We start from the raw sequence: 27,762 nt of genomic DNA, 5'->3' as shown, positions 1-27,762 counted from the left end.
TGAAAACTCAATAAATTAATTTATTATTGTTTAGTAAGTTGAAAATAATATTGGGCAGTAATAATATTAACATGAGAAATTAATTGGGATCCCTAATGCTAAATAAAATATTTTTAGGATTGTCAAATTTTTACCTTTAGATAATTGTGTATGATATTATGTTAGGTGAGGGGTAAATTTGTCAAGCTAAATACTTCAAGTTTTTGAGCGCTTCTTCAAGGTAAGGGAAATTAATGCAGATTTTTATAAAATAAAATAATTTTCTTTTTATATTGTATTTTGAAATGTGTAAAAATATTATTTTTATCTTTATGCATGGATCAAATATGTATTTTGTATGGAAAGTATATTTGAGCATTTTTCTTTGTTTATGAAAAATGAAAAATTGAGGAGATATAATGTTTTATTTTGTAAGTTTGATTTAATGAAATCAAGTGTTTGACTCTTAATTATATGGTCTTAGTCAACGAGTTATAATTGTTGATATTTTTTTGCCCTAGTCAACAGGTTATAATAGTTGATATTATATAACCCTAGTCAACGAGTTATAATTGTTGACATTTGGTTTTGTTCACCTTAAATGGAATAAATTTGAAACTAGTTATTTAATTGTGAAGTCCCACTTAATTGGACACCATTTATCATACGATAACCAAAGTAAAGATATTTTGAATATATTTGAATTGGTTTTGATGAGAAATTGTTTTGAAATGAATATAAGAAAGTTTTGTTGAAAAGTTTGAATGTATTAGTATTTTGAACTCAAAAGTTTTTATGAAAATAGGTATATATTATATCTTCTATTTGCAGGCATGATTGAAAATGTTTTATTCATGAAACTGTATTTATGTTTCTTATTGGACTTTGAACTCATCCCCCTTTGTTAATAATATTTCAAGCAACCTCAGTTTGGACGAAGAGTGACCATTAGGAGGGAAATTTGGCTTTATTAGGACATTTGTTTAAACTTTTTTTATTTTGAACATTGTTTAGATGTTAAAACTTAATTTTTGTTTGAATTATTTTGAGTTTGGAGTTAGGACAATAACACTTTTGTTAATGTATTAGTTTTTTTTAAAGTTGATACTTTGAGATTTTAGAATTTTGTCCTACTACTCTGAAAAGGAATTTGGTAATTAGTAAATTTTCAATTACAATACGAATGTTTGAATCACTTTCACTTTGAGCCTTTGGGTTTGAGGTGTGAAATGATCGTCATGCTCTTAGAGTGAGTATTGTGGTGTGGCATAATGGGTGTGAGAGGCATGGGTATGGAAATGAGAGGGGATGGGAAGGGATGAGTGGAAGAGAAATAGAGAGAGAAAAGGAAAAGTGTAAATGGCTGTAAAACAGGAAATGAGAAAAAAAAAAAAAGAAAGATAAAGGAAGAGAAAATGGAAAAAGGAAAAAAATAAAATAAAATAAAATAAAATAATAATGATAATAATAAAAAGAAAAAATGGTTTTAAAATATTATATTTAAAATAATAATTATAATAAATAAATAAGTGAGATAAATTTGGGTGTCTTAAAAATTATGATTTTGATTTTGATTTTAATTTTCTATTAGAAAAAAAGTTATTCCAAAGGAGACTTTTATATTTGATAAAATTTGTACAATACCAATAGTTTTAAAACTTATGATTTTGGCTTCAAATTTTAACCGAAGCTAATCACAAGAAGCCATTGCAAATGAGGTCTCGGTAATTCCATCCCAAAATAATTTCCTAATATTTAACCAACATTAAAAACAAGCCCAACAAATGAAATTCCTTCTTTATTTTCAGTGTACGGATCCACGGTTTTTGAATTCAAAAATCAAATCCACACATAAGCCATAACAGCGCCACCAATAAACTTAGTGGGCGGTGACAGGTTGGAAGCGGTGGCAGTGGGGCCACTCGCAGCCCAAAATAGAAAAAATGCCCAAATAACAGGCGCAACGTTGCAAAAATATTCGGTAGCCCATTACTCCCAAACGCAGACATGCGCTGGGCCATGCGTGTGGGCCCCATACACAATCCCAGTCTTACCATTCCTAATTCACATCTCATCTCGTGAGATATTTGATACTTTAACTAAACTTAATTATCTCAAGTCAAATTATCATATATATTGAAATTATTTTTTAATTTAAAAATAATTGAGATTTAGATCTTCATAATATATAAAAGCAAATTTTGTCCTTTTTCTTTATAGAAACTTTGCATGATGTTTTTGTTGTTATATGAAAATATAATATTAGGTTATATTTGGAAAGTGTTTTAAAAACTGTTTTTGAAAATCATTATTTGATTTTTTATAAAATAAAAATTTGTTTTAAGAACATATTTTAAAAATAATTTTTATCTGTAATGTTTTACTTTTAACTATTTTTTAATTATGTAATTATTATTTAAAATAATTTCAAAATATAAATAAAAACAAATAAAATATGTTTTTAAAAATATGGAATTGTTTGATAATTATTTTTTAAAACAAATTTCTATTTTCTAGAACAAAAAACTTAGAATACTCACTTTGACAATAAAAAACTATTTTCTATTTTCTATTTTCTATTTTATTTTTAAGAACAAAAAAATGGTGCTTAAGGAATATTTTTTGAGTTGTCTTCTATACTTTTCACTTGTTTTTTGAAAGCTATTTGAAAAAAATAATTGTACAAACATTTAGCTTCAAAAAGTGTGAGGGATAAAAAAAAGAGAAAAACATATAAAGAAATAAAAGTAAATAAAAATAAAAATAAAAATAGATTTAAATTCAATAAATTATTTTTTTATATTATTTCAAAATTTTTCCACTGATTTAATTCTTATATATAAATATTAAATAATTTAAAAATATACAAATTTATGAAAAATTTAATTACATTTGATTTTTTTAGATACTAAAACCAAATATGAGAAAAAAAAATTCTTAATATTTTTTTCTTTTTGTAGCACTTTCAGAGAACTAAATATAACATTAAAATGATTAAAAATAAAAACTCAACATATAAAAATTATTGTTAAAATTTATTTAAAATATGAATAATAAGTTAAAAAAAATTAAGTTTTTAAATAGGTTTTTATTATACAAAATATTAAAAAACAGTTTTTCGAAAATAATTACTGAATAAGACGATCATGTTTTTTGTTTTTTATTGTCATATATATTTTCTATTTTTATTTTAAAAATAAAAAATTATTTTATAAAACAATAAACAAGATGTGCCTTAACATGGTATGGTTATAAAAAGTACAAAGTATTAAAAAGGGAAAATTTCTAGCTTATTTCAATTTATGTAAGAAAGTACAATAAATCTGATTTATTTTCGAGGAAAATGCCTCCACACAGCTTGATGGAATTATGAGATGCAACCATTTACCATAGCCTAAAATATCGCGATATTTTAAGTCCCTCTAGAAACTGCGCATCATCTCGCCGAACCAAAACATATCCTCTTACGTAAATGCCCTCGTAAACGCGGGCACCTTCTTCCTGAACAGAGGTGTAAAACGGTCATTTAAGCAGACTAACGTTCCCACAACCTTCATTCACGGCCAGTCCCTTCTCTCTCTCTTTTTCAACAAAAAGACCCGTTCTTTCTCTCTCCTCTTTCTTTCTCTCTCTACTCTCTTCTCTCTATCTCTCTAGGAGACCCCCGGGGCCTGGTTTTTCCAACGATTCAAAACCAGGTCCAGACCTAGAGGAGGTTCTCTCCAATCTAGATCTCGACCTTTCTCTGCATTTTCTTTCATTTTCTCGCACTTTCTCGCCGTTTCGTTCGTTTTCTCTCGGCTCCTGTGACCATGAATGACCTTTTATCGGTAAATTTTTCGTTCTCAGAATTCTGAAAGCTTTCTGTTTAAGTGTGTAGATGTTTTGTTCTGTTTGTTTGATTCGACTTTGCTTTGATCTGATGTCGATGAGAAGCTGTAGAGGTTGAATTCAAATGATTTTAATTTTGTTTCTGGAACTTTTTGTTTGTTCCTCCGTTTGTAATCATTTGGATCAATTTATGGCTTGGATGGTTATTCAGAAAGGGTAGAGACACGAAATAAAGAAATTTTGAATCTTTGGTTTTGGTTGTTTTGGAGGCGGGAGAAGAGGAGCTTCTGCTCAACTGTGCCTAATGCTACAATGACTATATCTTTGATCGAAGCAGCTTCTAGTTTTATAATCCAAAGTAGCTTGAGTTCTCTAAAAAAAAAGTTCTCTGGCTGTGTCTCAAAATCCAGATATGATATTATGTTGTAAGCTGTAGTTGAATCACATTGATTGCCCTGAGTATTTGAAGCAACCAGTTCTCTTCTCACATCTAAATTGTGATCTGATCTGACCTCTTATGCATTCTTTGTCATCAGCACGCTTACCCCTACTGTTAAAAGATTATCTATTCTGTCTCTTATATATGAACTTATTGAGGCTATGGTTATAAGCAGACCTTTGTTCTCCCTGTTCCTTAAGTATTGATGATCCACTAAAAGGGAAATAGAGGTTGCCAATGTTCAAATCGGGCTATGTTATAGAGTCTCAGTTCAAGATGTTGATGTTGATTGTTTGGTTCTTTAAATTATTTTTTGATTTGATTATAGTGGCTTAGTAACAAGAATGAACTTTCAAGTTGGCTTTTTATGCTGTCGTCTTTCAAACATTGGTAATTTTGATTTCTGGAAAGGTTGTCTGCAATGTCTAGTAGGTCCAAGAATAAGTAATTGGATTTGAATTTACATCTTATTACATTGATATGATGCTCGTGGTATCTTGTGTTTTGGACAATTAGATAGATGTCTGTTTGGCACCAGGGTGGAATTGGTGGGTCGGTGTTGTTAAGAAAAGCAAGCAGTAGCCTTTTCCTTCTGAAAATGTTGTAGTAAAGGTTTAATGTGTAAACTGCAGCCAATTGTATATTTTTATCTCTGTATATACTGACCTAATGGCATTTCACAGGAATCTTTTGAGATCCCTCGGGGTCAAGCTTCTAGAGAGGGAGATATTGAATTAGGAGAACGTGCTCTACAAAATTCAGGGGAACTGGGATTGGAAAATTTCTTCAAGAAGGTGGCTTTAATCTGTTTCTTATTTACTTGTGCAAGAAAAATATCAATGTTACTAATTTCTTTTTCTTTTTATTGTTTCTTCCTTTCTTTTATATTTTATTTTTCTGTATGTGGAACTTGAGTATCCTTTTGTGCTTTATCCATCTTTCGTCTGACAGCATCAAACTATGCTCCTGTTTCTTTCTTTTTCCAGGTTCAGGAGATTGATAAACAAAATGACAAGCTGAACGTGCAACTCAAAAAACTCCAGGTATCTTTTAGTTATGTTTTCATGCTCTTGATTATCCTGTGGGCTGCAAACCTGCCATCATTGTTTAGATAATCATTTTTTTTTAAGTGAGAAAACATAGCAGGACACGTTGCATGCTAGAAGAGGTTTTCCCCTTTCTTGTGACATTGAACCAACTAAGAAATGCATGTCTTGCTGAATACTTGGGTTCTATGAAATTATAGTTCAGTGACATGTTATCTGCGAGTGCATCAGGGTACTATTGCGGTCTTCAGGAAAAAAATATTTATACTGAATAGGCTAATTTTATCCCTTCAACATACCAAAGTGTTGGATGATTTCTTCAGGTGGGGCTTGAAACTGAACATCTGCTGGTTGGGTATTGTAGTTATTGATCTATGGAGTATGTTAGACACTAAAAGTGTGTTTGTATCTAAGGTTGTTAGGATCAGAACTCTAGTTGAGGCCCAAAGTTCAATCTTTGGAAGAACGTAAGCTTCCAAATGGAATTTGTTGGGAATGGGTCCTCATCCTCAGAGTGAAGAAGTGAAAAAAGATTTAACTGAGAGTAGTCTTGAATTGCAAGGAGACCTCCATTTGTACATGTAGGATAGCTTTAAGGTAATGTTGTAAATTGAGGTTATTCTCAAGAGGGTTTATGTCCATCCTTGTACAAAACAGGAGGGAGCTTTTATGTACTCTTGTTCAGGTTTTTTTTTTTTAACAGTATTATATTGCAAGAAAGCCAAAGGGGGATGTTGCAAAGGAGGTATAAGAGTTACTTCCCAACATATGCATGTACCTTCAATTTAGACATATTGTATTATTATTATTATTATTATTATTATTATTATTATTATTATTGATAGGCTTAGAAATGTTTGAGTAGTATTTTGCTGCTCCTCCAAACAGCTATTATGTGCAAATCAAAGAGAAACTTTCATTGAGAATTTTGGAAAATGCACCTCAAGGCTCTTTATTTATTTGTTTTTAAATAAAAATCACATTTAGTAAACTAGTTGTTTATCTATGTTTATAAAGTTTGTATCAAACTGCATTTTTTTATTTATTGACAATATCCTTACAATTTGAATACCTATAAATCCCAGATTAATCCAATAGACAGATGAGAAAAGTTTTTTGATGTGTAGTAGACGCATTAGAAATTGCAACTCTTGAACCATGGAAATCCATTAGGCTTGAGAAACATGGTGGAGATTGAAAAAAAGAAAAACATTCCAAAGAGAGAGAGAGAGATAGAACTGCCAATGGATACTTGAATTCTTATCCTTTATCATTTATTTTATTGGTAAATTTTTTGTGCCCATTGGGACTTGAACCTAAAATCTCCCATAAACCCTTCGTCCCTTCCTAATTGTCAAAATATTGTGTGAATGGCCAAATATCTTGGCCTTGAGTTTTGTATATTATATATAGAATTGACAAGGATGCTATACTATGGAAAGCAAATAAAAGCAAATAAATTCCCGCATGATTCTAACCCTATACATGTAAACTATAATCTGTCAAATAATGTATGCTAACTGTACAGAATAATAAATGGAGAAATAAGGAAACAATTGTGGGCTAAAATAAGGAAAGAAGTGTGGACAGCAAAGCTGTCCTTTGACAGCCCCCCTCAAATTGATGCAAGTTGATCAACAAGTATCAATTTGCTACTTAGCAAGCAATGTCGATGACGAGGGAAAGCCTTGGTGAAGATATCAGCAATTTGTAAGTCAGTGGAAATATGTGGAAGAGTGATAACACGAGCTTCATAGGCTTCACGGATAGAGTGACAGTCCACTTCAATATGCTTTATGCGCTCATGATAGACATGATTGGCCGTGATCTGAATAGCACTTGTATTATCGGCATGTAGAGGTGTAGGATCGGTCTCAGAAAAATCTAACTCCGCAAGCAAACCTCAAAGCCAAATGATTTTAGAACAAGCAAGAGACATCGCCCGGTACTCAGATTCCGTAGATGACTTAGAGACTCTGTCTTGCTTCTTACTTTTCCAAGAGATTAATGCATCACCTAAGAACACACACCAACCAGTGATGGAGCGACGGGTATCCGCACAACTAGCCCAATCAACATCACTATAAGCAGCAAGACGAGTAGAATTGCCTGCAGGGAAGAACAAGCCACGAGTAGAAGTGCCTTGAACATAGCGTATGATCCTACGGACAACAACCAAATGAAGATGATGAGGAGTATAAAGGAACTGGTTGACTTGCTGTACGGCAAAATAAATGTGCGGTCTAGTAATGGTGAGATAAACAAGGCTACCCACCAACTTCCTGTATAAACTGGGATCAACAAGTAAGTCGCCCTCCTCTTTGCGAAGCTTGACATTTAATTCCATGGGAGTATCAACAGAAGTAGCCCCTTGTAGACCAGCTGTAGCCACCAAGTCACTCGCATACTTATGTTGATTAAGGGAAATACCAGAGGGACTATGATGCACCTCAAGACCAAGAAAATATGTGAGAGACCCAAGATCTTTCATATGAAAGGACTCGGAGAGATGAGTTTTGAGCTGACCAAGTAAAGCAGAATCGGAACCAGTGATCACAATATCATCAACATAAACCAAAAGAACAACAATACCCATGTTTGATTTTCGAAGAAACAAGGAAGTGTCATACTTGTTCTGCCTGAATGAAAATTGTAATAAAGTGGTGCGGAATTTATCAAACTAGACCCTCAGAGCATGTTTGAAACCATAAAGAGAGCGACGAAGCTTACACACATGTGAAGTCGGAGAGGGAAACAATCCCAGGGGTGGCTTCATATAAATACACTCTTTAAGATCCCCATGAAGAAAATCATTTTTTACATCCATCTGATGTAGTGGCCAATCACTGGAAGCAGCAAGAGCTAGAATTGTACAAACAGTAGTCATTTTAGCCACAAGAGCAAAGGTCTCTTCATAATTGACACCATATTCTTGATTATTCCCAAGTGCAACAAGCCCAGCTTTGTAACGATCTAAACTTCCATCAGATCGGACCTTGACTGAGTAAACCCATTTGCAACCCAGAGGAACAATAGTGGGAGGACAGGGCTCAATGTCCCAAGTGTGATTTAAAAAAGACCTAAAGTTAGGGATTTATCAATAGGTAATGTTGCTCCAATACCCAACCAAAGGGCCACTGCGGTACCAATCAAAAAAACGGTTGTCGCTACTGGACGACGAAATGGATTTTGGAATTTATTAACATTTTCCAAAAAAGGTACTGTTAATAATCCCGCAGGTACTGAAACCATTAAAAGAACACCTAATAACTTATTAGGTACTGTACGAAGTATTTGAAATACGGGAAAGAAATACCATTCAGGTAATATTTCCAAAGGAGTTGCAAATGGATCTGCTGGTTCACCAATCATTGATGGTTCTAGAACCGCTAAGCCTACGTTACATGCAATAGTACCTAGAATAACTACTGGAAAGATATATAAAAGATCATTGGGCCATGCGGGTTCTCCGTAATAATTATGACCCATCCCTTTAGCTAATTTAGCTCATAAACGAATGGCAAGTGCTTTTCCTTGTGTGGATCCTATTTCAATAAGAACTTGATGAGTTGATCCGCCTACACGTCTTGCTTTTACTGCTATATCGGGAGTTACTCCACGTATTGCTTGACGTAAAACAGATAGTGGATTTGTTTCTGTCTTTTGTTGAATCTTTTTCACGGATCGATAGATAATTTGATAAGCCAATGATTTTTTTCCGTGTTTCAGAATACGGTTAACCAACATGTTAACTAATCGATTACGATAAATTGGATCGGATTTTGCAGTTTTTTCTTCTGCAGTACCTCGACGTGACATGAGCGTGAAAGGGGTTCAAGAATCAGTTTTCCGAGATGTTAATGAACAAGACGTACTTCTATTTATCGACAATATCTTCCGTTTCGTCCAAGCAGGATCCGAAGTATCTGCCTTATTGGGCAGAATGCCTTCCGCTGTGGGTTATCAACCTACCCTTAGTACCGAAATGGGTTCTTTACAAGAAAGAATTACTTCTACCAAGGAGGGGTCCATAACTTCTATTCAAGCAGTTTATGTACCTGCGGACGATTTGACCGACCCTGCCCCTGCCACAACATTTGCACATTTAGATGCTACTACCGTACTATCAAGAGGATTAGCTGCCAAAGGTATCTATCCAGCAGTAGATCCTTTAGATTCAACGTTTTTGGTATTTTGATATTATTTGTATCAATGATCTAGCCAATCATGAATAATTGGTTATGAAACCATGTAAATATAAATTATCCCTAAATGATAAAAAAAATTCATTTCTATTCTGAAATGTTCATGCATGAAATGTTCATGCAGTAAGGGTTGAATTAACTGAGTAATCAACTTTCTTAGAGTCACGTCTAGGGGAGGAACTGGGTTTTAGATGTATACATAGGGAAAGCCGTGTGCAATCAAAAAAGCAAGCACGGCTTGGGGAGGGATTTTTTACCTTTTTTTTTTAACAAGGAAATTATCTACTCTATCCGACTAGTTCCGGGTTCGAGTCCCGGGCAACCCATTATCATATCGAAATCATGTGATATGATGAATCATAAATAAAAAAAAAGATCCTCTTTTATGGGATGCTAGACTATCTTGTCTAGGTACAAAGCCAAACGAGTCTTTGTTCCTATTTTTATTTTAGTTTCCCCTAACCTAGCCTTAAGAGACTTAATCCTATTAATTGAATTCCATTTGTACCAAGAAAACCCTCTACAAAAAAGCGTATTCATAAAAATATTTGGAAAAGGAAGGGATGGCGGGCCGCGTTAAAGGCTTTTGCGTTAGCGTGTCACAGTTAATTAATCCTATTTTTTTTTTTTTTTGTAAAGACGAAGAAACAAATTCTATTTTCTCTCCGAGCGGCAATTTCTTCCTGCATAGCTTGTCGCCAACAATCATGCTTGGCAGCATGTGAGTAGCATGTGGGAATATCAAAATTGGACAATGCAGCAGTAAGGGCTGAAATAGAATTGCCAGAACTGGAAGAGGGAAATCCATACCTATTCGGAGGTACAGACACTTGAGGAGAGCGATGTACTAAAGGTGCTGGAGGTGCTGCAACTGAATGAATTTGGAGCGTGGTAGGATCAGATATCGGGTGAGCCACCGAAAGAGACTATGGGCGGGAGCGTCTCGTATACACAATACTTGGTTGAAAGCGAGAACTGACTGGATGAAGATCTGAGAACTGCTGCTCAAAGGAGGGGAGGACCACAGTAGAAGAGGATGACACAGTAGAAGAGGATACAGGAAAGAAATGTTGATTTTCAAAGAAAATAACATTCCTAGAAATATGTGTACGATGTAATGTAGGATCATAGCAAACAAATCCCTTTTGACACATATTATATCCCAAGGAAGCACATCGAACAAATTGAGCAAATAATTTATGTTGCTCATGAGGAGGTAAATGAACAAAGCATACACAACCAAAAATACGAAGGTAATCATAACTAGGTTGCTTAGCAAATAAGCGGAAATAGGGAGACTCCATATGTAGGACTTGAGAAGGTAAACGATTAATCAAGTGAGCAGCAGTTTTCAGAGCCTCTGCCCAAAACATGGATGGAATAGAAGATTCTAACAAGAGAGTACGTACCACATCTAGGAGATGACGATTTTTGCGTTCGGCAACTCCATTTTGTTGAGGAGTAGAGGGACATGAACGTTGATGAATAATACCGTTAGAAGCCAAGAGTGCTTGGAACTCAATAGACAAATACTCACCATCGGAGTCTGTGCGTAATGTCTTAATAGAAGTAGAAAATTAATTGTCAACATACGTTAAAAACTTAGTGAAAGTACAAAAGACCTTAGATTTAGAGCGAAGAAAGTAGACCCAAATAAATCTGCTATGATCATCAATGAAAGTCATATAATATTTAAAATTCTCATGTGAACTAACCGGGGAAGGTCCCCACACAGCACCATGGATAAGATCAAAGCAGTGAGATACTCTACTTGCATGCAAAGGGAAGGGAAGAGTTTTACTTTTACCAAGTTTGCAAGAATCACACTCAAGAGATAAAGAAGAACAATCCTTATTACTAGGTAAATCAGAGTTCAATACATGAGATAAGATCTGAGTATTGGGATGGCCTAAACGACGATGCCACACCATACTAAGATCTGAAACACTATTACAAGCAAAAGACTTAATAGAAGAAAGTGGAGAAAAATCTAGAACAGGTAAAAATAGTGGAAACAAGCGCCCCACTTTAGGTCCCTTCGCGATCGGCTCCCCCGTTACATGGTCCTGCATAACACAACCATTACCAGAAAAATAAACAGCACAATTGTTATCAACTAATTGACCAATAGAAATAAGATTCGTGGAAAGCTGAGGAGCAAGAAACACATCAGTGAACTTAGAAGAGGCATTGCCGATAGCAGCTATGGGCAAAGAGCTGCCATTGGCAGTTTGAATGGAAGATTGACCAGCGTAGGGCCGAACATGGCACAAAGCGGCGGGATTATTAGTCATGTGATTAGAGGCCCCCGAGTCCACATACCAGAGTTTAGTAGAATTGTTACCTTGGAACCCCATTGCTGATAATGCTGAAATTATCATCCGTTGCACCATTTCTGGGGTGTAGTAATCTGGTGCAGGAGGTGTAGGAACAAAGCACGCAGCTGAAGGAGAGTCGTGTGCTGTAGAAGTTGCTACAGGAGGGACAATAATTGAAGTCTGAAATGCTTGGGCTTGACGATTCTGGGGGCGAATACGACATTCTTTGACAATGTGACCTTTCTTGCAATAAGAACAAAACTTCTTAGGACAAGTGGCAGCAATATGCCCATATTCCTTGCAGCAGAAACATTGCAAGTTTTTAGAATGCATAGGTGGTCCGCGTCCTTGGGCAGCATAAGCTACAGTTGCCGTCCTGGAACTGCCATGAGATTGCTCCAGAATAGCTTGAGTACTAAGGCGTTGCTCTTCGCGAAGTAACTCACCAAAACAAATATCAAGAGAGGGAATATGAGATCTGTTCAGTAAAGAGGAGCGGACAGATTCATATTCCAGATGTAGTTTCATAAGAAATTGATCACGCCGGGTAGTCGCGTGAATAGTCTGAATAGTTGAGAGAACGGCAATAGGAACATCCGCTCTAACCAAATCAGCATATTCATGCCAAAGAGTCAGAAATGCCAAGTAGTAGTCCTGGATGGAAAGACTACCATGTTGAAACATGGCAATCGCAGGCTCTAACTGAAAGCGACGAGCATCGTTATCCTGATTATAAACTTTCTTCAAGTAAGCCCACATAGATTGAGCGGAGCGATGGGGCCGCAAGTGGGTGACAATATGAGGCTCCATTGAACCAAGAAGCCAAGATATGATGCGTGCATCAAGCACAACCCATGAAGGAGAAGACCCAACATCTTGAGATTTGTCAACAGTGGATGGTTTTTCAACATCTGTGCCATCAATATGACCCCAAAGGTCTTTTCCCTTGAGAAAAAGTTCAAACTAAAATGCCAAGGTAGAATAATTTGTGCCTATAAACTTAACACACACAGGTGCGGAATCCATAGAAAATAAATAGAACCCGAGACAAAAGGATGGACCAAAAAAAATCCCAGAAGAAAACTGACCCACAGCAGCCACAAAAATACCGAGAAAAATGGTTGTGGTTGGGTGCAGCACGGATCAACACAGACTTTACCGAAAGACACGAGAGGCACCTCCGAAACCGAGAAGACAGAAAAGAAATTGAGGGAAGAAAAATTAGCAACCTTGCTCTGATACCATGTCAAAATATAGTGTGAATGGCCGAATACCTTGGCCTTGAGTTTTGTATATTATATATAGACTTTACAAGAATGCTATACATGGAAAGCAAATAAAAGCAAATAAATTCCCGTATGATTCTAGCCCTATGCATGTAAACTATAATCTGTCAAATAATGTATGCTAACTGTACAGAATAATAAATGGAGAAATAAGGGAACAATTGTGGGCTAAAATAAGGAAAGAAGTGTGGGCTAAAATAAGGAAAGAAGTGTGGACAGCAAAACTGTCCTTTGACACTAACCCTTTACCACTTGAGCTAGGCTTCAAGGGCCTTGTCTATCCTTTATCATTCTAGGTCTCGTAGATTCCAATCCTTGTGACTGCATCCTTGAGTTCCTATCTTTTGTCATTTCTAGGTTCCATAGATTCCTATCTTTGTGTGTGTGTGTGAGAGAGAGAGAGAGAGGGAGGGAGGGAGAGAGAGAGAGAAATAGAGCTGCTAATGGAAGAGGAACTTTCATTGGATTTTTTGGAAAATGCACCTCAAGCCTCTTTACTATTTTAAAACAAATCACATTTAATAAAAATAAGTTGTTTATGTATGTTTATACAATTCATATCAACTTGCATTTTTTTTTTTGGCATTTATTGATGATATCTTAAAGATTTGGATTGCCTATAAATTCCTAGTTTATCCAATAGATGAGAAAGGTTTTTTACCAATCTAGCATGATGTGTGGACACATTAGAAATTTTTACTGATGAAAAAGGCAAATTCATTAGGCTTGAGAAACATGGGGGAGGTCTCATGAAAGAGAGAAAAACAATCCCCACCAACCTCACAACACCCCCCCTCCCCCAACACACACACACACACACACACACTGTAGAGAGAGAGAGAGAGAGAGAGAGAGAGAGAGAAAGAGTTAAGAATGGTGATTCATGCAGCACTAGCGACTAGAATAATTCCTCCACATTCTGAGATGGTAATAAAGGCTGTGGACAGTTTGTGATTTGGCTGTTAAGGATGAAAGATGTTAATTAGATTTTAAGGTGGAAATGGTGTTAGAATGGGCTTTCATCTCAAAGGTCTGGAGTTAGTATAGTATGAAGCTGAAATTTCTGGGCATCAACTATTGTGGGCTTGAGCGCATAGGTTTATAGGTTACAGATGAGAGGAGACTGGATTTCTTGTGGCTTAAAGTAAAACAGTATTGCATAAATTTAATTGAAGAAGAAGAAAATTCAAATATTATGGACTCTGGGTATCACAATTAGAATAATGTTGCACCCAGGGTTAGAAGAACAATATTGCAGGAGACCTTATGTCATGTGCAGGATTGTGGTTGCATCACATAATCCTTGAGGAGCATGAATTACCGGTGAGAATTTTCCAAAATGAACTCCTTCAGTTCTGCCTGGTTGAGAAGAATCAACCTGTGATTTGAAACTGTGGAACCTCTAGTAAAGATCATGGTGTCCAGGCATTGGAAGTTGTTATTAAGTGATGCATTTACAATTGAAAGTGGATGCCCCTTCCATTTGATGAGTGCTTCTGGTAGCAACCTTCATTAGTAGAAACTAGGTAGTCATTGGTGACATCTTCAATTTCTTCTTTCAAGCATAATTTACAAGATGGCAATGTAAATAAACTAATTTAGCAACATGATATTCGCCTCTTCTAGTTAAAACAATATCCTTGAGATGCTTATAAGAAGCTTCACAGCCTTCACTCAAGGGAGTGGGTCCATACAAGTTCTTAAGAAAATCACTCTCACTGCTTAAGTGCTTGACTTGAAAAATGACATGGACATTAGAATATCTACAACTTTGAGCATCATCCTATGTATTGAGCATATCGATGCTATGCTCATGATCCTATTATTTTTCTTCTTCTTCCAGCCCCACATTTAAAGGAAGAAATGAAGATGTTATTGAATATTCACACTTTCAACTCAGGGAGGCGGTTACCAGTAGTATTTTTATCAAGTTGGAGGGACATCAAGCTTGAGTGAAGCCCCTTCCTTTCGGTAAGTCTTAAATTTATCTTTCATGGTTGTTTTTTGGGGCATCCAAGACAAATGGGGATCAGTGGTGTGTTCAAAGAGTGTAGGGGCTGCATGCTAGTCTTCTCCAACCCCTAGCTGGATTTGGCCTGGTTATCGAGGCAGTGATGTTAGCAGTAGTAGAAGTATTGGTAGAAGCATCCTCAACACAGGTCAATGACCTTAAGGTGGAGGGGAACTTGGATATTGTTCTCCTGGGTGACTGAAGGTAGAAGAGGGCATTAGGGATATGACATGTGGATTCTAGTGATATTGATCTGTCTAGAGGTTTGGGTTGTTCTTTGCAGCAAAGGGGACTAGGTGAGCCAACCATGTAGGAGATCACTTGGCTAAGCTAGGTGTAGAGTTGCTAGAGGCCTACCAACTTTTTTTTGTGATTTTTGATGGCTGTTTTGTTGAGTTTTATGTGGTTGATTTTATCTTGGTGGGAGATAGTTGTGATCTTTCGTTCTATAGTTTGATAGGAGGATATCTCACTTATCCTTGTACTAATTTTCCTCTTTCTGTAACAAAATGCTAATTTTTCCTACCCAAAAATAAAAATAAAAATAAAAAAGGTGGGAGGGGAATCTACTTTGAATTGTGCAGCAACCACTTCCATTGGCTGGAATAAGGCCTTGAGGAGAAGGAATGATTTTAAATTACTAAGGTTGTGTCTTCTCAATTGGAGGAAAAAGATGAAGATCAATTTAGAGAATTTTCTGGCAACAATTTATGCTCTTGATCTTTGATGCAATTCTTAGATTTGACATAAGGCCTAACTATTGAAGGTGTGATGTAAGGCCTATGAATTTTCTTATACTAATTTCCTGCTTTGTTGTTCTTCTAATCCTACATGTGAGGCCTATGGGATTCTAGGTTTGGCGTATAGAGTGTTTCAACTTTCTTTTTCTTGTGCTGTTCTAATATTATCTGTGAGGCCTATGGGATTCTAGGTTTGGTGTATAGAGTGTTTCAATTTTCTTTTTCTACTGATTTCCTGCATTGCTGTTCCTTTTTTTTTTTCTTGGGAATCTGTCTTGTTTTGATGGATCAATAAAACAACCCTTGTTTCCATAATATTTATATATCCTAATCTTCTTCCATCTTTAAGCCATAAAAGCTAGCTGCCAAGTATTTTCCAGAAGTACCAGAAGATGAAATTTTCATTTATGTAGAAAATTATGAGGCATGATAAGCTATTGCCACTTACCAAAAAAAGGGGGTGAAAAGGAGGTATTTTTACATGTTATGCTCCTGATCAGAAATGATAGTCTGGGTTACCATCTTGCAGACTATAAGCAGAAAGCTGTTTTGCAGCTCAGAATATCATGTAAGGTATACTTTTATTATAATACTCACAGCAAATTTTGTGTGCAGGATGCACATGAGGAGTCAAAGGCTGTAACCAAGGCTGCTGCCATGAAAGGTAACCTTCTTTCTGTTGCATTCTGTTGATTTTTGTGCAAAAGTGTGCATGTTTGCAAGTGCTGGCACTTTCTTTTCTATTTTTCTTTTTTTGACAGGCAACCAATCCAAGCATTTAGTTTAAAATTTTTTAAGATTAAATGTAGAAAGTAGCTATTCTTTTTCTATTGGCATGTGGTGTTAGGAATTTTGTATACATAGTTTTTAGTATTGATACAATGACAGGGTCCATTTAGTAACATCTTAGCAATCAAACTGAAGACGTTGAAAAAGGATCTAAGAGCCTAGAATAAAATGGTTTTTGGGAATGTCTTAACCAATAAAATTGCAGCTCTAAATCTGATTGGCTTTCAAGATGCCAAGGAAGGGAAGTTTTTTCTTTTAGTGGAAGAGATTGAGGCTAAGGAGTCAATATCTGAGTATAATAAGTGGGTAGTAATGGAAGAAGTCTCTTAGAGGCATAAATCAAGAGAACTGTGGCTAAAAGAGGGATAAAAATACAAAGTTCTTCCTTAAGTTGGTCAATGCTATAGGAAAAGAAACTATTTGGCTAAAATTACGATGAATGGAGAAACGATATTAGAGGAAGCAAATATAAAGGAGGAGTTGGCCAATGCTTTTTGTAGCATTGTTTCTAAGTTGAGGGAGTCAGGATTGAGTATTGGTAGGATGACCTTTGAATCATTGGGAAAAGAAGATTTAGGGTTCTTAAAGAACTTGTTCTTTAAGGAGGAGGTCTATGCAACTCTTTCTAGCTTGTGCGGGGCTAAAGCCCCTGGGACAAATGGTATTTCCTTGTCTTTTTGGCAATTTTGTTGGGATTTCGTGAGAAGTGAGGTGATGGAATTTCATGAGGAGTTCCATGAACTAGGTTCCTTTGAAAAAAGCCTAAATGCCACCTTCATAGTGTTAGTACAAGAAGGGGTTGCAATAGATTTAAAAGAATTTAGATTAATTAGCTTGGTTGTGGAACTCCTAGAAAAAGTCTTGCCTAGTAGACTAAAAAAAGTGGTGGAATAAGTGGTGTAACTTTTCAGCATGCGTTTGTGGTGGGTTGTCCAATTTTGGATGTGGCCTTATAGCAAACAAAGTCATTAACTCATGGTTGAAATGCTCCACTAGTAGGGTCGTATGTAAGTTGGATATCGAGAAGACATATCATCATATTAGTTATGGTTTTTTTCTAGTGATTTTGGGAAAAAAGGGGGGTTTGATCTCAAGTGGATTAGGTGAGTTAAGTGGTGTGTCTTTACAACATGCTTCTGTGTCTTGATTAATGGGATCAAGTTTTTTCCAAAGTTCTGGAAGCTTGTGACAAGGTGACGGTCTTTCTCCATACCTCTTCCTCTTGTCTATGGAGGTGCTTTCTTATATTTTGAACAAAGTTTTCAAAGACGGGAATGTAAGGCGAAGCATTTAGTGCCCATGAGGTGAGGCATTAGCCTTGAGGCAAATTTAGGACAATAATTTTCATAGTTAACAAATATTTAAATTATGCCTTAATCTTGAAGCTGCGAAAAGCGCACTTAAGGCACGCCTTAGCCATGTCGTGACCCTTAAGGCATACGTCTTTTAGGGTTGACAATTTTTTTGCTTGTGCCTCAATGCATTGTTACACCACCTCACCCTAAGACATACTTCGATGTGCGCATGAAGAACACGTTTAAAAACTTTGATTTTGAATATAGCAAAGGGAAGGGGATTCATCACAAATGTCATAGTTAGTGGAAGAGGTGTAGGAATGGAGGCGTCTTATATATTATTCACCAATGATACTCTTATCCTCTGTGATGTCTGAAAGGAACATTTGGAGCACTTAAGTTGAACTTTCATATGTTTTGAGGCAATCTCAAGTTTAAAAATTAATTTGGAGAAAAGTGAATTGATTCCAATTGGGGTTGGGGGGGGTAGCGATTGTAGACAACTTGGCTAGTGTTTTTGGTTGTAGCATGTGTATTTGGGTGTACTATTTGGAGCAATGTTTAGATTGTCATGGTTTTAGGATATTGGAAAGGATTTAAAGGGATTTTCTTTAGAGGGGAGGTATCCCTAAGAATAAGACCCATTTAGTGAATTGGCTGACAATTTGTATGTACAAGAGAAACAAAGGTTTGGGTATTAGAAGTTTATCTATTCTCATTCAGGCCCTTCTCGGAAAATGGTGTTGGAGATTAGCCATTAAAAGGAATTCCCTTTAGAAGCAGATGATTGTTGGGAAGTATAGGAAGGAAGAGGGGAGATGGTGCTCAAGAGCAGAGAGGGAAGGTTATAAAGTGGGTTTGTGGAAGGTGATCCAAAGTGGGTGGGGGATATTTAATAGTATAATGGTTTTAAGGTAGGCAATGGGCAAAGGGTGAAATTTTGGAAGGATAGATGGTGTGGTGACTTACCACTAGAATGGTCTTTTTTGAATTTGTTTCCATAAGAACCACCAAAGATGCATGGGTAGCTAAGGCATGGGATTAGGAAGGGGAGCGGGGTTGTTGGAATTTTCTTTTCTCAAAATTGATCCATGATTAGGAACTTCAGGAGGTGGAGACCTTTTTTAGGAGATTGCAAGACCAGCCAATTAGTAGTGATGTAGAGGATAAACTCTTGTGGTTGGCTTCGGAGTGTGACAATTTGTTAGTTAAATTTCTTTACTTCATGTCTAACAGAAGAATGGAGGATTCCTTTTCAAGCATGGTTTGGAATCCTTGGATTTTGTTGAGGGTTGGCTTTTTTTCTTAAGAAGTTGAGTGAGGAAGGATTTTGACATTGGACCAACTCAAAAGGAGGGGGGTGGAAGAAGCTGAACGAATGTTATGTTTATGAAGAAAAAGAAGAAACAACTTATCACATCCTCCTTTATTGCATGAAGGCAGTCATCTTGTGGCAATCAATATATGCCCTATTTGGAATAAAGTGAGTGTTGCACTCCTTGATAAGAAGCATCCTTTTGAGTTGGATCTTTTGTTGTGAATAAGAAGAAGAAAGCTTGGAGAGGGACTCCTTTGTGCTTATTTTGGAAGGAAAGGAATAAGAGAGCATTTGAAAACATTGAAAAAGCGGATCAAGCAGTCAAACAATCCTTTATGAATAAGTTTTTTGAGTGAGTTAACTTGTACATATGAGATTTCTCAATGTTCATGGTAGACTTCATCAATTGGTTGAGCCTTAAGTGGGAGAGGGAATTGTTTTGGCTCTCTCTCTCTGCCATTTCTAGCCTTTTGGTGCCTTTGTATATGTCGTGTATGCTTTTGCGCCCCCTTTTGTTAGGCATTTTTAATATATTTGATTTTTGCCTATAAAAAAAAAAGGTTTTTAGCATTGATGCATGATGTCAAACATACGTAGGGATATAAGATTCTTTTCACATGGAAAATGATATGTGTCAAAAAAAATTTAGCATATGTTGGTTGTAGTGTGTGATATGGTATGATACATATGATATGCACAATGTGTGCATATATCGACTATTTTTGGTTGCTTTTGATTGCTTAAATATTGTAAACATGTATTATTTAAACTAATTTTCATTGTTACATGTAAATCAATTTTTAAGCATTTGATTTTCTCTTTTTTATTTTTATTTTTTTTAAAAAAAATAATTTGCGGCCATATATCTGAGGTTATATTATCTCATGATCCATCATCCATGATAAAGTACTAATACTCAATATGAATGAGAGAGAGAGAGAGAGAGAAGGAAAAAAAGTTTTTACTTGATATAACAAAATATGATTGTGTTCTAGAGGTCATGGTCGTTGTAGACTCCAACAATCAAATGGAATTAACTTTCTCTATGTGCTTCTCTGGTTGACAAATGTTGTAATATTCCCTCCGGTAAAATTCCGGAAGTCACTAATATACCTCCACAAGATGCCACCTACTAAGTTTGCCTCTGATCCCATCACTATTGTTGCTTTTTACGCCATGACCACTGCAATTGCCCATGCCATTCCATCCATCATTGTGGTTGCCACCACCATTATCCCCTCATAAATACTTCTGACTAGAAACTCATTCTTGCATAATGAATTTGTCATAATTCAGTCTAAGATTTCACAATTTTTCCCTAAAAGCTGTCTTCACTATTGTTGCTTTTTACGCCATGACCACTGCAATTGCCCATGCCATTCCATCCATCATTGTGGTTGCCACCACCATTATCCCCTCATAAATAATTCTGACTAGAAACTCATTCTTGCATAATGAATTTGTCATAATTCAGTCTAAGATTTCACAATTTTTCCCTAAAAGCTGTCTAACCAAGATCCTCATTTTGAGGATTTGGGATGAAGAGTCCTCTTACAATCTCCAAATAGGGAACTCGTGTAAGTCAACTTTAAGATTGAAGGCCTGCTTCATGGCGTCCAACCTGAATCATCATAAATACTTCTGACTGGAAACTCATTCTTGCATAATGAATTTGTCATAATTCATTCTAAGATTTCACAATTTTTCCCTAAAAGCTGTCTAACCAAGATCCTCTTTTTGAGGATTTTTGGGATGAAGAGTCCTCATACAATCTCCAAAATAGGAGACCCTATAAGGAACTCGTATAAGTCAACTTTAAGATTGAAGGCCTGCTTCATGGTGTCCAAGTTGGGAGAGAGAAATTGAAGAATTCTGGTCATCCCCTATTCATAACACCTCAAATCTAAATTGAGGTGGTGCAGAATGAAATGCCCAATTGTAGTTAAAATTAATGTCAAACACATGGTATACTGTACTGACATTATGGAAATGTTGGACCCAAAATTTACTTTTATCAATTTTTATTTATTTTTTAATTTTTAATCTTTTTTATCTTCTTTTCATTTATTTAAAACCTAAATTTGCTCCATCATTTGGTAAAAACTACCTTTTCTTTTGCTATTTACGATTTTCTGAAGTTATATTGCATCTGTTTGAACTGAGTGCTCATGATTGATCCTGTTGTTGCCTACAGCAATTAAAAAGCGAATGGAGAAAGATGTTGATGAAGTTGGAAAAATTGCCCGTTCTATAAAAGCCAAAGTTGAAGAACTTGACAAAGAGGTAAGACTATTTGTTGCTGCTTTGAGTTTATTCTAACAATTTTCAGTTCTTGGAGTTCTTGTTTGACCATAACTTTTTGTGGCCCCAGAATTTAGCCAATAGGCAGAAGCCTGGATGTGGAAAAGGAACAGGTGTAGATCGATCAAGAACTGCAACGACTGTGTAATCTATACTACAACTCTGCTTTTACCCCTTTTTTTTAACAGCTAATCTATTAGAGACCCCTAGTCATTTGCCTTTTAGATGCAATTTTAAATTGATATTATTTAAGGTGTCTGATGGTGGACAATGTAGTATTATTATGCATGATAGCTGATGGTTGCCACAATATAGGGGATAATGTGAGTTTTTGAAAACATGCATGCCCTCTGAATTTCCAGCAGGAAAAATACTGGAATGTCTACCATAGTGAATCAGGGCCTTATTTTTTGTTCCTTGTGTAGAAAGTTTTGAGGTGTGAAAGATCTTACATCTTAAAATGTTCTACTACAATGATGAAGTTTCTTATGGGTCTGGTTGGAACCTGAAATAAACGGAAAAATTGTTCTGTTTTACTTTCTGCAGTTTGGATCCAAGGATGATCTGGATAAAAAATATGCTATAGTTGCAATAAATTAAAAGAAAACAAATAAATTATATGGAAAAATTACATGTACTTCTTGGAGCAATATTTTCCAAAATAACAGACCTAGAAATCAAATTAGTACTTTATTCAACCTGGTTTAGTGGCAACAACTTCAAGAACTGCATAATAAGATCTGAATAGAAGTCACAGTTATCACTACATCCATGGATCATGCTATTCTGTACACAAATTCCATCATATAGATCACTGGAAAACAAATCAATGAAATTGTTTGTCTTTAAATTCCTGAGAAATAAGATTGCCTCTATGGAACTACCACTAGCAAACAATTGGCACAATCATCGTTGTCAACAAGAGTGTAAAGCATGAAACTTTAAATTGTTAGCTAGATAACGTGACCCTAATTTGAGGAGCTCATTCTTTCAACAATTCAATTCTGAATGAATGATCAGGATCACATGATCAACCTTAATACATATCAAGAAAACAATGCCCAACGAAACTCCCTTAGAAGTTGGATCTGATAGCATAACATTTTAGGTTAGTTTGATGGTCCATTATCCTTAGTGATAGTTCATGTGGCTGGTGCTTGTTTGTATGGTGATAATGTCTTGAAGAGGCCCTTCTGATCCCTGGTTGTCAACTTGGAATCAAGGAAAGCTAGATATGAGACACTGGATATTCTTATTTATCTGAAGGTAAGCCCATTATTGGTCATTAAGATTTTTACAGATGAGTGGTTGAGATCTGAAATTGAAGGAGCAGGGTAGAATCAAGTTGGGTTCTCAAAGTGTCTGCTTGGGCTATTTTTATATCTAGAGATTAATATTGCTAGTCCCAGAGGCCACCCTAGCAACAAGGATAGTGGCAAAATATTCCTTTAGTTTTTGGAACTTGTGCTAAGACAGGAGTGCATTGGTAATGTAATGCTGGTGGGGGTTGCAGGTAGATGATGAAATAAGAGAATAGTACATAGGAACTTCTCAAGGGAAAAACGAAAGTGGTTAAAGGTTCAATTTTCAGCCCTTGCTGCTTAAGTTGTATTATGACTTGCGATGAATATATCCGAAAATCATTTTGAGTTATCATCAGCAGTCTGTAAAATTAGTGTTTTCTCTCTCTCTCTCTCTCTCTCTCTCTCTCTCTCTCTCTTTCTCTCCCACTCTCCCACTCTCTTTTAGTTTGCATCTTACATGAAACATGCTGAAAACATCTTATCGCTCAAGGGTGGCTAGTGAGGTGGTGGGGAAATGAGGACAAATAGTTGGAAATTATAGAGAAAAGGAGGGTTGTGCTCAGAGAACCTAATGGGTCAGGCCTTTGGAAAGTTTCTGTTAAAGGTTGGGGGCATTTTCTAACTAGAAAGCAGGTGACTGTAAGGTGTGAGCAATTGACTATATTTTGGTTGGATTTCTGGTGCGGTGGGACTCCCTTAAAAGACAGGGTCACCCTTTTATTTAATTTGTCTAAACTAGAGCACACTTGGGTGGTTGGAGATTGTTAGCAGGTGAAGAATGGCTTTCGAGAGTGTTGATGCCTGGTTTAGAAAAAAAAAAAAAGAGAGCTTTTTGATTGGGAGTCTGAGGAGATGCCACCAATTTTACAGTTAGTACTGATAGAGACCATCAGAAGTGAGGTAAAGACCAAGCTAACTTGGAAGGTTTCATATAGTCTTCTCCATAAAATCCTACCACAAATTTTGGTGGCTGACAGAGTGATTTCTTTCTCTGCAAAAAAGATATGAGATGCAAAGCTGTGTCTAATGTAGTTTTCTTCATCTGGAAGGCAACATGTGAGAAAATCCTCACAATAGCTGAGCTGAGCTGATGAGACACAGTTCGGTGATGTTAATCAATGCCTTTGTAAATGTGAAGAACATGCTAATCAAATTCTGCTGTGTTGTGGGTGGGGCATCTAGCATGTGATGCCTCCATTTTTTTTTTTTTTTTTCTGTTTTTCTGTTTAGAGTCTCATGTGTTCTTCCCCGTACAATCTAAAGATTTAATGCTTGGATAGCATGGTAGCTTTGTGGCAAGAGCTGGAAGGAGGCTTGGAAAATGGTGCTCCTCTGTTTATGTTGGACAGTTTGGAAAGAGAAACAGAAATTTCAAAGCATTCAGAGGGGGCATGAAAAGTTTCTAACTTGAAAACATTGTATGCCTTGGATTAGTGGCTCAGAGGAAGCTAATACAATTTTTATTCTAGATTTTGCAGATAGCGTAGACTCAACTTAATTCGGTCCTTTTTAATCCTTTTTGTTGGTTTTTGTGTGCCTTCTAGACCCCCCTGTGCAATGGGTTATGCCCCCTTTTGTTAGCCATAGTATCTTCTTACAATTAAAAAAAATAGCAAGTGGATTTCAGAACAATTAGTTATGACAAAACAACTGGATTTTCTTCCCTGAATATGTATAATTTGCAGTATGCATTATTTTTTATGCATCATGGTAGACTAGACCATATTTTTTCAATGGTCTTATTATTCATGTCCTGCCAGTTTTAGACATTGATACACTGAAGGCCTTAATTCTCTTTCTTAAGGAGCACAAGAGTAGCTGGGGTAGTTTAGCTTCTTGAAATTACACTCCTAGATTTTCTTTCCCTCAATTTTCTGTGTGTGAAATAAGTTAAAAAAAATGTCTTCTTTTACCTTGTAATAGTTAGAATGCCTGGTGATGATATTTCCAAAGATCTGGAAGTTTAAATTCTCTGTAATCCTTTGATGGTCAGAAAACATTGCTGGACTTATCCAACCTGCACCATCTTTGTGATTCTTTACCAAATTTGTAGCCTTATTAATTTTATAGCTCAAGTCAACCAATCTCATTTTGTAAATGGTTATGTTTGATTGCAGTGCCTTGAAAAAGAAGTTCAAAGACAAGATGGCTGAATTTCAGGTAGGTTTGATGTGTATGTTTCCAGTCAGTCCTTCCTTCTTCCGCTTTCTCAATTTTAAAGTTCTTAAAAATGTTTTCAGGTCCTAAGAGAATCCATCCATCAAGAATATCGGGAGGTGGTGGAAAGGCGTGTTTTTACAGGTTTGAATCCTTCACTTGTGCATAATAACTACATTTCCTACAATTTGATCCACTGAATTTTCATGACACAAAGATGATTTTATGTTTTGTTGGTTTTTGTGATTGCCAGTGACTGGCACAAGAGCTGATGAGGAGGTGAAAATTATTGCACCTTTGACATGTGAAATTAACTTTTACATGTGATTTTTCATGATCTAATTCTTCAATATTTTACAGACAATTGACAGATTAATTGAGACTGGAGACAGTGAACAAATTTTCCAGAAAGCAATTCAGGAACAAGGACGAGGCCAGGTTTGTCTCTTTTTCTTTTTCTTCCCTGAACTCCTCTCTCTTTTCTTCAAATTCTCTTGGAATGGTGGAAAGATTTAATGTTATATAAAAAATAAAGAAGAAAAAAAAAAGTTCGAAGATGGAAATTTCTTTCAAGAAACTTGAGGATTACTTTTTTGTAACATATTGAACAACCTGTGCTACGCTCAAACCCACCTTTGCTAGCAGGAAACATAGTCTATCGCTTAACTCTCATAATTATGTCTTCTTATTTTATTTTTGTTTTTGCGAGTTGTTGGTTGGGAGTTTTGATTTGTATTGTGGACACATTGGCTGCAGATAATGGACACATTGGCTGAAATTCAAGAGCGACATGATGCAGTTAGAGAAGTAGAGAGGAAGCTTCTTGATCTACAGCAGGTATATTTCATCATTCCCTTGCATTTGCTCTTTTTTTTTTTTTTTTTCCTAATAAAATCTTTATTTTTTAAACACATGACTGCATACTAATCACATGTTAAGTATACATCACATTATAATATTGTGCTTTTCTTTGGCAATCCTCGTCTATTCTTTCCTTGGTTCTTTCATCATGGTTTGAGATATCCTTTAGATTTTACATTGTGCATGTTTGGAGTGTAACATGAACTTTACCCCTTGTTCTTCGTTCACCAAAATTAGAAAAAAAGAAAAGAAAAAAAAAATAAGAGAATTTTATTTGCAGCAGCCTTGCTCTAGACATAGAGAGCAAGATGATGGATTCATAAGACCTACTTTTGTGCCACTGGCATAACCAGTTACTTACAGATGTACTAGTGGAATACTTTCAAATGGGAAATTACTCAAATATTCAAGTACAGAAGGAGAAATGTTAAACAGGCCACTTGGAACAAATGTTCTGTCATGGAAGATTCAGAAAGAAGTGTTTAAATCAAAGGAAATAAGTTTTATCAAAACTCAGCTTGTGCAAATACATGCAGTTTTATAAATACATTCCTGTCTCGTGCAGATATTCTTAGATATGGCGGTGTTGGTAGACGCACAGGGGGACATGCTTGACAATATAGAATCACAGGTATGGAAGAAAAAATTCCTTTGGTGGTTTCTGCTTGTGAAAAGTACCTAAGAGTTAAATAGTATGTGTCCAAATTCCACTTTGGCCAGGTGTCTAGTGCGGTAGACCATGTGCAGTCGGGTAACACTGCCCTCCAAAGGGCCAAGAAGCTACAAAGGAGCTCGAGAAAATGGACGTGCATTGCCATCATCATCCTTCTTATCATTGTGGTGATCATAGTGGTGGCGGTGCTGAAGCCTTGGAGCAAGAATGGTTCTTAGCTGCATAGCTGCTGTTCTCACCATATGGGATGTATAAAAATGTAAGAGTTATGGCATATTGAAAAAACCTTTTGAACCCAGATTGTTTCCATATATCCTTATTTCCTGGTCCATGCTTTCTGAACCCGGCTCATCTGTACTATTTTTCAATACTAATGGTTGAGTGTGTGTTACATACTTTGGAACGTTACCATTATTCTTTTATTTGTAAAAAGGGTCTATTCTATTTCATTTCATAGGTTGTTTGCACACAATTGCCGGCTTTCTCTGCATGTCTGGCTTGCCTTCTTCTTTCTTGGTCGACTCGTGTCGGATTCCTCTCCTATTGAGGTAAAAAATAGTGAAAATGTATTCAGCCTAAAACATGTCACATTGATCGACACAAACACGACTTATTTACCATATGAAGATTCGTATTAATAAATGAGTTACATTGGATTATATATGAATTGACTTTAGATCATCTGTTCATGCGAATTAATTCATCGATATTATTCAAACTCTTTAAACACATTAACACGATTATATTTTATTTAAGTTTTTACAATTTAAAATTTCAAACTTTATTATTTTAAAATACCTTGTGGTTGTTTTAACTATCAAATTTTTATTTTTAAAATTTTTAATTGGTTTAATTAGATTATGTTTATAGTATAGGAAGTAAATTTTACACTTATTTTTTTATTTAATATTTTAATTAAAAATTATTTTAAATTTTTTTAACTATATGTATTTATAATTAAAAAGTTTTTAAAAATTTTTATATGTATAAAAATTAGTAAATTTATATAAGTTAAACATGTCAAAGAGGTTGGATTATAAAAAGGTTATTTTGATATGATGAAGTAGATGGATTAGATTGTTAAATCTGAATATGATCCGTTTATTAAGCATGTTATATGGGTTCACATGAAAGATTACACATAACTCTAACTTACTCAAATTTGTATCATTTTTAGTCATATTGTTGTGTTGTATCAAAATTGTCACC

The 27,762-nt window shown here is 35.7% G+C and overlaps 1 protein-coding gene across 1 annotated transcript; it reads left to right on the top strand.

Moving 5' to 3' along the window:
- The first annotated feature begins 3,586 nt into the window (after positions 1–3,586).
- On the top strand, positions 3,587–27,025 carry LOC117920334 (syntaxin-132). Its single transcript, XM_034837793.1, has 13 exons — positions 3,587–3,809; positions 4,933–5,043; positions 5,236–5,292; positions 16,471–16,519; positions 21,452–21,540; positions 21,629–21,702; positions 24,980–25,022; positions 25,103–25,163; positions 25,273–25,298; positions 25,380–25,457; positions 25,776–25,856; positions 26,446–26,511; positions 26,601–27,025. Exons 1-13 carry the CDS (start codon positions 3,792–3,794, stop codon positions 26,769–26,771), a joined length of 924 nt encoding a protein of 307 aa, XP_034693684.1. The 5' UTR covers positions 3,587–3,791; the 3' UTR covers positions 26,772–27,025.
- The last annotated feature ends 737 nt before the right edge of the window (positions 27,026–27,762 follow it).

Source organism: Vitis riparia, chromosome 8 (genome assembly GCF_004353265.1).
Source record: "Vitis riparia cultivar Riparia Gloire de Montpellier isolate 1030 chromosome 8, EGFV_Vit.rip_1.0, whole genome shotgun sequence".
NCBI classification, from domain to species: Eukaryota; Viridiplantae; Streptophyta; class Magnoliopsida; order Vitales; family Vitaceae; genus Vitis; species Vitis riparia.
Note: the sequence above shows the minus strand (reverse complement) of the source record. Positions and strands in the feature narration are given on the sequence as shown.

What these genes read in the sequence shown, in the direction of transcription:
- LOC117920334 (XM_034837793.1), top strand. An exon ending in TTGAAGAACTTGACAAAGAG is followed by an intron (nt 21,541 to 21,628) that starts GTAAGACTATTT and finishes TTGTGGCCCCAG; the next exon opens with AATTTAGCCAATAGGCAGAA. An exon ending in AGCTTCTTGATCTACAGCAG is followed by an intron (nt 25,857 to 26,445) that starts GTATATTTCATC and finishes TGTCTCGTGCAG; the next exon opens with ATATTCTTAGATATGGCGGT.